Source organism: Mycteria americana, chromosome 21 (assembly GCF_035582795.1).
Source record: "Mycteria americana isolate JAX WOST 10 ecotype Jacksonville Zoo and Gardens chromosome 21, USCA_MyAme_1.0, whole genome shotgun sequence".
Lineage (NCBI taxonomy): Eukaryota > Metazoa > Chordata > Aves > Ciconiiformes > Ciconiidae > Mycteria > Mycteria americana.
The window spans coordinates 4,682,553-4,694,253 of NC_134385.1; the positions used below are offsets into that span (position 1 = coordinate 4,682,553).

The 11,701-nt window shown below is 52.0% G+C and overlaps 1 protein-coding gene across 1 annotated transcript; it reads left to right on the top strand.

Annotated features, from left to right (window-relative positions):
• The first annotated feature begins 1,058 nt into the window (after positions 1 to 1,058).
• On the top strand, positions 1,059 to 10,548 carry NUDC (nuclear distribution C, dynein complex regulator). Its single transcript, XM_075522368.1, has 9 exons — positions 1,059 to 1,235; positions 2,517 to 2,594; positions 4,874 to 5,074; positions 5,550 to 5,633; positions 5,980 to 6,093; positions 6,548 to 6,742; positions 7,359 to 7,442; positions 7,763 to 7,881; positions 9,601 to 10,548. The coding sequence occupies exons 1-9, from the start codon at positions 1,140 to 1,142 to the stop codon at positions 9,650 to 9,652; spliced, it is 1,023 nt and encodes a 340-aa protein (XP_075378483.1). The 5' UTR covers positions 1,059 to 1,139; the 3' UTR covers positions 9,653 to 10,548.
• Positions 10,549 to 11,701: the final 1,153 nt, after the last annotated feature.

Consider the following 11,701-nt stretch of genomic DNA (forward strand, 5'->3'; position numbering starts at 1 on the left):
GAATGCTGCGTTCAGTGTTGGGCCCCCCGCCACAAGAGAGACATTGAGGGGCTGGAGCGTGTCCAGAGAAGGGCAACGGAGCTGGGGAAGGGTCTGGAGCACAAGGCTGATGGGGAGCGGCTGAGGGACCTGGGGTTGTTCAGCCTGGAGAAAAGGAGGCTGAGGGGAGACCTCATCGCTCTCTACAGCTGCCTGAAAGGAGGGTGTGGAGAGGTGGGGTCGGTCTCTTCTCCCAGGTAACAAGTGATAGGACAAGAGGAAATGGCCTCAAGTTGCGCCAGGGGAGGTTTAGACTGGATATTGGGAAATTTTCCTTCACTGAAAGGGTTGTCCAGCACTGGAACAGGCTGCCCAGGGCAGTGGTGGAGTCGCCATCCCTGGAGGTATTTAAAGGACGTTTGGCTGAGGTGCTCAGGGACATGGTGTGGTGGTGGTCTGGGCAGTGTTAGGTTTACGGTTGGACTCGATGATCTTAAAGGTCTTTTCCAACCTCTACGATTCTGTGAGTCTGTATTTTTATCCGTTAACCGGCAGAAATTGAGACAGGAACCGAGGACCTTCTAGTCACTGATTCCAGGGGCTGGCGGCAGGGTGAGGGATGCCTGCGGCAGAGAGGGAGAACCGTCCCCCCCGGGGATGGCGGGGGCTCGGCGGGGACAGGCCGGCTGCAGGCCGTGGCCCGCCAAGGGGGGCGCAGAGGGGCGGGCAGGGCTGACGGAGCCCGGGGCAGCACCGCGGCTGGTGGCCGGGGCCGCTCGGGCCCGCGGCCCCGGGAGGGCAGAGCAAGGCCCGGCCGAGACACGGGGCCGCGCCCGCGGCCTCTGCCGCCCCACCCCCCCGCCCCGACCCCGCGCTCTGCACTTTGACCCCTGACCCCCCGGGGTCACAGGCCGCCGCCGAGCTTTCTGGAAGGGCCCGGACAGGCCGTCGCTATAGCAACCGGACTCCGCGCCTCGCGTCCCGCCTCCCTCCCGGCGGATTGGAAGCGGCCGCGGCCAATCCGCGAAGAGAGCGGCGAGGACGAGCGCTGGGATTGGCGAGTGCAGGAGGCGCGCGCGCCCTTCCGCTCGCGCCGCTTCCGGTTCCGGGCGCCGGCGTGAGGGGCTGAGGCGGCCGGTGCGGCGGTGGCGGCGGGCAGGATGGGGCTGAGCGCGGAGGAGGCGGCGGAGCAGGAGGACCGCTTCGACGGCATGCTCCTCGCCATGGCCCAGCAGCACCAGGGCGGCGTGCGCGAGGTAGCGCCGCCGGGCCCGGGATGGGGCGGCGGAAGCTTTTCCGTATTCCCGGGGGGGTGGGTGGGGGGAGAGGGCGGGGCGAGCCCGGGAGGAGCGAGCGGAGGTGGGGGCGGCCCGGCCTCCCCGGGTCCCGGCCTCCCCGGGCAGTACGGGAGACACGTGTCCTCCCCCCCCCCCGTGATCGAGGTTCCGCTTCCCTCCGGGAGCGGGATAACGGCTCAGGCCCGCGCCAGCCCCGGGAGCGCGGAAGACACGCTAATTAATTAACGTGATGCTACCGAGGAGCTGAGGAGCTCCGGCCTGCGCCCCCACCGCCGCCTTGCACCCCGGCTCCTGCCAGCTCCGGGCTTCCTGCGCTCGGTCAGGCCGACGCCGCTGCCCCGCCGGCGGTTCCGGTGTGCGCAGGCAGCGGCTGTGCCGGGTCAGAGCAAAGCAAACCGCCGCAGGGGGAGGCTCGAGCCCCGCTGTCCCGCTTCCCCGGCACGGCCACCTGGTAGCGGCCCCCCGAGACCTGACGGGTTCAGGCTGCGACCACGAAGCGTGCTTGAACGCGGACGCGGTTCCCCTCCTCGTGGCTGGGGCTCTGCTGACGCGCCTCCCGCTTCCCCCCGTGCTGACTCTTGTGGGGGCTCTGGGGATTTGGGGAAAAAGCGCTAGTAACAGCTCCTCGTGCCGGAGCGAAACCTCTGGTGGAAATACTGCCAGGACAGAATTCCTGGGAAATAAAGATAAGCCAAGTCCGCTGAGAGTATGGATTTCCACAGGGGTGTTTTGGGGATGCCAGCTCATAACTGCTAATTCATCGGCCATATCTGGCAGGCAGCGAGTAGTTATTTTGTAAAAATAAACAGGACACGGAGGAGGGTGAGTTTGCACGCTTTAAGGGTTTGGGTGTGCAGAAAAGCAAAATATGGTATACGTGTATATATGCATGCATACATACATACCCGCCCAAATTCCTGCCCCAGATAACAGCTTGGGGTACCGGAGTAGGTGTACCTGCAAGGTGACCTGAAAATAAACTGCTTGCCCTTTCTTCATGTGAACCACACAAATGCCTCGTCTGAAAACTGGGAATCCAGGAGCTGGATCTCCACCGAAGCCACTGGACGCTTCCTCCGGGAAGCAGTCATGGGGCTGATTTCAGTACGATCCTGGCACAGACACAGATAGGGAGTACAAAGAATAAAGGCTGCTCAAGAGTCACAAGGCGTTTGGAGTGATCTGGTCTCATTGCTCTTTTTTTCTCTCTACCCCCCCCTTCCCTGTTTCTTCTGCCAGCTTGTGAACACGTTCTTTAGTTTCCTGAGGCGTAAAACAGATTTCTTCACCGGTGGAGAAGACGGAGTAGCAGAGAAGGTAACAAACCAAAATCCTCAGGCTTTTATGTCTTCTAACTTACATGCCACCCATGTCTGTGCCATGCTAAGACTTCCCTGCCTGAACAACTCGGAGCATTACAACTCAAAAGATAATTCATCAGCATTAGATGCTGATGAAACATCACTGAAACAAGGTAATAACGAGCTGTGCCTGTCTGAGGTGAGGCACCCACGATTGCTTGTTCGAATGGTACCGACGGTGCGGGTTTTTTGCCACGCTCTGGCCAAAGGCTTGTTTGGAAAGCAAATCTGCCAGACGCGCTGACTTAACGGTGACAGACACCACAGTGTCCATAACCCCAGGTTACCTTGTTTGTTCATCTCCGAAAAAGCGCAAAGTCCACATCTCTGCACATGCGGCTGCACCTTTGTCTCGGGGCTGCGGTACCTGCACGGAGCGAGCGTGCTGGGGAGCAAGCCTGGGGGTTGGGGTGGCCTCATTGGCAGCCTGAGCATCTCCTATCCAGCAGGTATTCCTCACCCAGCTCAAGAGCTGAAAAACTAAATTGTTTCACTGTAGGGAAATAAGAACCAGAGCCTTCAAACATGAACTGAAGGTTTCGTGTTTGTACTTCCCAGTATAGCAGCTGTTCCCCTTCCTGGACTACTGGAACTCCACCAGCAAAGCAGGTGCTGCTGCCATGTTGACTGCGTTAGGGCAGATGTTAATTGCTAACGCAGCGTGTAATGTACTCTGTCTAGTCTCCACAGTGGCAAAACTAAGGCGGGTAAGGGATGGGAAAGAGGATGGTTTCAAAGTAAGAAAGATGAAGCCTACTGCTGTTTTTTCTTAGACTAGAGAGCAAATCTCCCCAAATTCCCGGGGACTGTGTGCTCCCAGGGAGTGAAACCCTGAGTAGCATTTCGGAGATGAGCACTGGCTGGTGCTTTTGGAGGTCCTGGCTACTGCTGCTGGCAGTTCCATAGCAAATCCGTGTCGGTGCCTGTAAAAGAAAAGTGTTCGTGTCCTTGGGTGGTATCTGCTAAAATGCTTTATGGTTTTCTGAAAAGGTGCTCATTACAGAGTCTCTGACACCGTAGTTACCACAACAAAAATTGAAGAAGCTGCTTCCCCAGTCCTGCTCGCCCTTTGGCATCAAAGAGAAAGAGGAGAGGATGGGAAAGTCCTTGTCTTTTATGGGGTGGCATTTGAGAAGCCCTTGTGTAGAGTGAGGGGGGTGCGCTGAGAGAAGTGCGGTGTGTGCACACGGACAAGCTCGGGCAATGTAAATAGCTTGCTCACCGTGGATCATCGTGCGGTTAGGAACAGGGGCTGGGAGATGCACGTCTTGAATTCGGTATCCTAGGAGACGCTGGACTCGCGTTGTGTAAATAAGTCTTGCTTTCCCCTTTAAAACAAAGCAGAAATACTTGGTGGTTGGTTACAAAACTACAAGGCGTGGACACTTGGAGTTGCTCTGGAAAGGTGCTGAATCCCCCCCGAAGTTTCTGGGAGAGAGATATATATATATATAATACCCAGTACCTGAAACCCCTCCACTCCAATTCCTTTTCTCAGATTCTGTCTATATTGTTTTCTGGAGCAGACTTCAGTTCTCATACGTGCCGCTTTGCACAGCGCTGTGGTGTTATCGACCACGGGGCAATTGCTCTGGCTTCCTGCCTGTGTACTCAGCTTTCCCTCTGAGCAGTACAGCCGTTTGCATCAGAGACCTTGAGATTTTGCTTTTCGTAGTCACAATGGCATGAGAATTTGGGGTGAGGTTTGAAGCAAAGATTTATGTAGGAACTTGCCCCTAAATGTAAAACACCGAGCTTTTCAAATGTTTCTTCTCTAAATCATGACGCTGAATTTCTGTCTAGTGCCTGGGAAAAAGCCCAGTCATGGGAAAAGTCAGAAGTAGGTAAAAAAACCTTGGGTCCAGGGTCTCTGTTCTTCCAGCTGTCCTAGATGTATGGAGTAGCTGTCACTTGGCTGGGTTAGGCATCTGCTCATCCTGCTGGATTTGCACAAAGGCCAAAACAAATGGAGAATCTTTGTTTTTCTGTTATCTCCATGGAAATACGCTCACTGTATAAGGAAGAACTAGGAAGCGCTATGTTTAAATATTTTGAGTTTTCCCTTACTCTAGTTTTCAGTCAAAAGACTAGAGTGAAAATGAAGGGAAAAGTCACAACGTCTGTATGACTAACAAATGTTCTCGTGCTCCTCAGTAGACAATGAGTTGGCTTCATTTGGGCTTGAAAAAGTGGTGATTTTTTAAAAACCCTTTGATATGCGTTCCTGTCTTTCAGCTGATCACAGATACCTTCAACCATCACAACAAGCTAGCTCAGAAGGAGCGGAAAGAGAAGAAGGCTCGTCAAGAGGCAGAGCGGCGTGAAAAGGCAGAGAGAGCTGCGAAACTTGCTAAAGAAAAGCAAGAAGCAAACGAGCCGAGGATTAAGGAACTTACGGACGAGGAAGCAGAAAGGCTGCAGCTGGAAATCGACCAGGTGAGAGCAGTGTCTGGTGCCTGCAGGTGCCATCTAGGTCATCTCCTCCGTTGGCCTGCGTGTAGCTCAGGTAGCAGTGAGTGCTGCAAATGGCTCGAGGCTTGTTCCTTTGCAGTGTCTGGACCACCAGACTGGTGTGCTTCAAAATTAAATTAGCCGAGGCCAAACCATTGCGTTTTCATGTGGGTTCTCCCATAACTCACTTTGCCTTTCTGCCTTCAGCAAGCTCTCTGATTGTAGCAACATCCTCTGCTACAGTCATCAAGGTGTGAGGACCAAGGGAGTCTTCCCCTCGGCAGTACCGCTTTCCTGTGACACTGTTCTAAGGGCTGGAAATTCCCCGTCAGTCTTGGGTGCAGTTCTGAGTCCTGCTCTTTCGTTTCAGCTGAGGAGGCTGAGGCCACCTAGTGTCAGATCCGCAGGTAACACAAAGTGCCAACGCTTGTCTGAGCATGTTCATTCTCTTTTTAAACAGAAAAAAGAGGCACAAGGACAGATTAACAGTGTCCCCGTGAAACCCTCGGAGGATGAAGGTGAATCTTCGGATTCTAACAAACAGGTAAAGCTCATCTAGGGCCTTCATTTTAGTCTGAGAGAAGTAGGTTTCTGGACAACCATGAGAACTCCTGTAAGTGTGAGGGAATACGCTGAGAATACACACTTAATTCCCAAAGATTTCAATGGGGTTTTTTTCGTGTTTTGTTTTGTTTTCCTTTTTTGTAATTATGTTTTAACAGAAACACCTATACCTTTCGGGCTAAATTTATGTGAATATCAAATATTCACATAAATTATATTCACACCTGACCTGAAATTCTCATAAAAACCAAGAATTGTTGTTACAAGTGAAAGATAAATGGAAACTTGAAAAGCTTCTTTCTTTACACTTTCAATTGGTTACTTAGGAAACAGATGACGAAGAGGAAGATGAGAAGGATAAAGGAAAACTTAAACCCAACTCTGGCAATGGAGCTGACCTTCCAAATTACAGATGGACACAGACTCTTTCAGAACTGGATGTGAGTATTGCCTTATTGCCGGGACCTGAGGAATCTGAGATAGGGAATAAGAGCAAGTGCTGGTAAGAACGGTGGAGCCGATGCCCTGCATCTCAGTTGCCTGTGGGAGGTTGTTAGCTGTACTTAACAGCAGCATTTCAATAGCTGGGAGAGAGCTTGGTAACTAAATAAAATGCCCAGAAGCTGTAGTTAACTTTGCCAAACCTTGGTCTCGTTTAAACAAGACATTAAAATCTGCTTCCCTTTTTATGGTCCCTTTGAGGTATTTGCCATCCTGTTGCCAAACTTATTCTTGTATCCTTTCACCTCCCACTCACTCGGTACCCCAAGGAAAATATTGCGTTGCTCTATCTTAGTCTGGTGAAACCAAGGCAAAAAGTCTTAGAGTAGCAGCACAAGAGGGTAAGGAGGCTTCACTGCTCAGCTCCTCACATGTGATCTTTGCCCGGTCCAGCTGGCCATCTCTTTCAAGGTGAACTTCAGGTTGAAGGGGAAGGACGTGGTGGTGGATATCCAGAGACGGCGCCTCAAAGTTGGCCTGAAGGGCCATTCGCCTGTCATTGACGGAGAGCTTTTCAATGAAGTGAAGGTGGAGGAGAGCTCCTGGCTGATTGAAGATGGTAAAACAGTCACCGTGCACCTGGAGAAGGTAAAGCAGAATGAATCAGGGAGGATTCAGACATGCCTGCCTCTTCCCTGGTGAAATAAGAGTCAGATAAAACCTGTGAAAGCCCTGGGCTTTGTCAGCTGAAACAGAAGAACCACGCTTATCCTTGGTACAATGTCAGTGATGGTGTTGGAAGCGGGGTATTGCAGGTTCCCTCTGTCTTCAGCCTAACTTCATGCTAATCCAGGATATCAGGAAAAGCTGGAAGGAAATTGGTCATTTTAAAGTTGTTCCTTAATGGAATAACACCATGTTTTGACATCTGTTAGTGACACGAAAATCTAGGGACAGACCTTTTTGCTTATGGTGTCCCTTATTGTGTCCCTTCTGGGCCTCTCCAGGTGATTTGTTTGTAATCCCATTTATGTCATGTCAAATGTGACATCTGACATGCTCTCAGATTTCCCAGTTGTGGAAATTCAGGCTACCTAAAGTGGTTTGGAATGAAAGTAGTACCCTTTATCCCTTCAGATTTTACTGACATTTAGAAAAGTGTCAAATGAAGTTTGATTCCAGCAGCTTTTTCCTGGGACTGAGACATAAAATTCCTAGAGCAAGTCCAGGAAAAATAAAATATTTTTGCGTCTTCATCCTTCAGATCAACAAGATGGAATGGTGGAACAAACTAGTCTCCACAGACCCAGAAATCAACACCAAGAAAATTAATCCAGAGAACTCAAAGGTAAGATCTCCCCCTGTTTTACTGAGTGGAGCCTTCTCATAAATGTGCTCGCACTCGGCTCCCATTCAACTTCTATGTCTTTTTTTTTACCAGCGTAAAAACTGGGAGTACTGCTGCGTATGATGCTATCATATAACATAAGTGCCCCCAAAACTTCCAGTGAATGACGCTGAGCCTATAGATTAGTCTCTGTATAAGTATTTCTGCAGCCCGTGCGCACAGCATAGCGTAACCTCAATGTATTCATGTTCTCCGCAAGCAGGGTGTATGTATGGGTTGAGACAAGTTCTTCCAGTTTTGATAGAAGTCCTTGCTTTTAGTTGTCAGACCTGGACAGCGAAACTCGCAGTATGGTGGAGAAAATGATGTATGATCAGCGACAGAAATCCATGGGCCTCCCCACATCTGATGAACAGAAGAAGCAAGACATTTTGAAAAAGTGCGTAGACCTCATTTATTTGTGGGTATTTGCTTTCCCAAGCCCCTCTCCTCTTCCTCTTTGACACAAATACGTGAGCAGAAAACAGGTTGGCCTTCAATCCTACCTGGGTTCACATCTGCAGTTACGTAGTCACTGAATTGTTGGCTAACCACCAGTGTCTATAAAAGCCCATGGGGGTAGAAAGCATAACGGGAAATTCTGGGTATAACCTAGCTCTGGAATTGTCTTAATCTGCTGATTTCAAGTCCAGAAAGCATGTTTGGGACTGGAGGTACCATCTCTGCTGAACTTTAACATGGTCTTGATTGTTTTCTAATCTCCCTCTACTCAGTAGCCCAGATAATGGCCCTCCCTACACACCTGCCACCAGACAGCTGTCTCCAAGCCAACAGCACTTTTATGTCTTTATTGCCCTGTTTGGCATAAACGCACCTTGGCAGGCAAATTACTCACGGAGCTCCCAAGGCCGTTTGGAAAGGCGTGGAGGCAATTCTGGGTCATGCAGCTTCTTCAGCAAGTGCAAACCCACATCTTATCTCAGGATTGGAAGGAGGATTTAGTGTAGAAGGCCTGACTCCTTCCTTAGCTTATCTGTAGCAGCAGAAGCTTCACTCTGATCAGCGCGCCGAGTACGGCGTAGGGTGCAGCTGTTTTAGAGCAGAGCCCAGACTTCCTTAGTGCCTGTCTGTTGAGTTAGTAGAATGGGAAGTAGCCCTCTCCTCCTGGGAAGTCCACATACAGGATACCTCGTTGGCAAGGCCACTCGTTCAGTGCTCTGGAAGTTTGACTTGTGCGCAGATTGGCTGGTAAAGAATGGCTAGGAAGTTTAGACTTTGTTCAGGCCAAAGTAGACTCGGTGACACCCAGGTGGGTCCTAATCTCTGCCAGTGAAGCCCTCCTGGCTGCTAAACAAGGACGCTATTCTCGCAGCGCGTATTTCCGTGGAAATGGAAAGTGGAAACGCTGTGGTGGCGTTTCAGGGAAAACCATGAGACGAGAGCACGGAGGAAGACAGAGGCCTGCCCTTACTTGCACTTTGCGCGTGAATCCTCCACATGGTTATGTGTTGTATCCCTTGGTGAGCTGCAGGGCAGAGGAGGAAGCCAGGAGCTTCTACGTGCGCTAATCACTCCTGGTCACTCACGGGCACGGCGTATTGTTCTCACAACTTTCTGATGTGGCAACCTGAGTCCAAATAGTCCTATCTGCTGGGATTGCAGTACATTTGAAATCAGGTTGCACCTGGTCTCAAACCAGATTTCTCTGGTCACGTCCTTCATGAGTTTTCACTGTCGCAGCACTGGAGATATTCCCCACGTCCCCAGTAATGCTTAAGCTAACAAGTTTGAGCTTAAATCGTAATCTGCCCTCACAATCTCCCCTCTGCCCCACAATCAGTGTCATAGCTGCTACGTGTCCGTCCGAGAGGTAACAGTTAAAGGGTGTGTGTCTGATAATTAATAACTCTCATGTGTCTGGACTTGCTGACCTTGATGGCTGGTAGGATTGCTGATACCACTGACCCGAGGAAAAAGTGTTTGTAGTATGGGGAGTGTGTCCCAAGGAGCTCAGCAAAAGAGTCCCTGCTGTGGAGGGCGTGGGGAGGAAGCAAACTTGATAGTGCGGGAAGTAGGGATGCCTTACGCCCCCCGAACAGAGCTGTGCTGTGGCTCCTGCTGACTCATACCCAAGCTCTTGTCTTTGTTTTCCTTGCAGGTTCATGGAACAGCATCCAGAAATGGACTTTTCAAAGGCTAAGTTCAACTGAGCCCTCCCCTTCTCCCCCCTCTTTCAGTCAGCCCGTCGAATGGGGCAGGATATGTATTACCTTGGTCCCTTACCTTGGGCAAGTAAACACCTCCAGCATCCCCACCCGAGCTTGCTGTGGAGGCAGCTTCATGAAGTCGTCCTCAGTTGTCCTGTGTCGAGCAGAACGCAAGGCCACAGAAGCGGCCTGCAGCAGCTCCAGTCGGAGCCATCTGCGACACTTCCCAAGCGGCAGTTAGGAGAGAAGGAGGGGTTAGAGCAAAAAAGGGTGTTAGGGTTACAAGAGCCAGACTTGAGGTTTTGGGACATATCCTTAACGTATCGCTTAGCTTCATCTCCTGGCTCTTCAGAGCCGCTAATCCACTCTTTGCCATTTCAGTTTGGCAGCAGGTACTCCTGAGTTTTCACTCCCTTCCCCTCAGCTTTCCTGCTCTCCTGTGAAAACAAGGGCCAGTTTCTTTTGTAAAATAATTCTCCTTCTGCCTCCTTGGGAAGGGAAAACACCAATCTAAAAGACCAGCTATTGCAGTAGAGACAGACTCTGCTCCTCCTTGCTGCTGCTTCTATTCTTGCTAGAAGTGGAAGGGACTGAGCCCCGCAGGGCTCAAGGGAGGGCTCCCGTCCCAGCTGGAGAGGTTGACCTGCTGTCCTATGGCAAGGGAAGGCTGGAGAGTCTGCGGTGGTGGGCAAGGGAGAGGATGTGGGGGGGTCTTTGGGGGTGCTGTTCTTGCTGGGAGTGTGTCTCCTGCCTCTTTTCCAAGAGCCTCTCTCCCTGCTGACTACTGACAGGCATCGCTGCGTTCTCTTCTGAGCTCCCGCTGACAAGTGGCGTTACTCTGCATGTTCGTATCTTTGTTAAAACTGCAGTGCAACATAAAGAAAAAAAAAGTGGCATATTTCCAGGTAGAGTGTGTGATTTCTCCCGCAGAAGGGATCCAGGCTGCCTGCGCAGGCTGGGATGTGAGCTGGGAGGAGGCAGCGCCTGTGAACGAGGGTGCTGGGGGGGCTGCTCTCTGCAGCTGCCTGTAAATACCTCTTGGGCTCCCTGCTCTGGACTGACGTTCGCTCCCCAGCTAAGGAGAGCCACGCGTGTCTCGCTCAGGAGTGCTGATGAACTCCGTGCCCAGCTTAAACACTCGGGGCTGACCAAGGCTCATTGCTCCAGGCTCTGCTCTCCACGTAGCAGCGCGTGACTGCGCTGAGGAAGCCACCCTTGCCCCGGGTCTGCTTTATGATGAGTTAATGAGGAAAGTGTCACGAAAGCCCGGGCTCCTGTCAGTCCGTTACAGGCTACCCCAGATCCCTGCTGCTGTGGTTCTTGCCTCTGCCTCCCCAAAATGTTTTCACCTCCTACCAGAGGGAGTGGGCACAAACAGCTGAAAAAAAACCTGCTCGGGCAAAGTCCAGCCTGGCATTGCACCTGGCCTGTTTGGTTTTTTGTTTGTTTGGTTTTTTTTGAGTAGTAGGATGCTGTTTGCATTTAGTTCTCCCAGTTTTATAGGCTGTTGGGGTCAAAGCCCAGCACCCACCCAGCTGAGCAGTGACCTTGTGGGCGAGCAAGGAGCCAGGTCGGGGCAGCTGCCTCTGGGCTGCTGGATCCTCCTGCCTCTTCGTCTTGCAGTTCACCCCGCACACCTTCGCCTGTCTGTGCTTTGGCCCCGATAAACCAACGCGCTCTCCTGCTCCTGTGAAAAAAGCCAGACTGTGCTGGTTTCATGGGCCCTTGGCCCTGCAGCGAGCGTACCTGCCAGCATCTGCGCTTAACCGTGGTGTGTGGGGAAGGTTTGCTGGGGGGGCTGAGCTGTTCTGGGGTGTGATGAGCTTCACCCTGTTCTCAGCCGTGTGTCAGCACTGCTGCTGCTCCCTGGAGATGCCAGCGACTGGGGGAGGCAGCTGGACTCTGCACCTGCAGCAGGATCCGCAGCCAGCCCCTCCTAAGGAGCAAGCACAGGCAGGCACTGGGGCAGCAAACAGGGACTGTGCGTGGTTCACGGCACCACCCCAAACCCAACCCGTGGCTTTGTTATTTCCCTGTTACCACCTCAGCTCT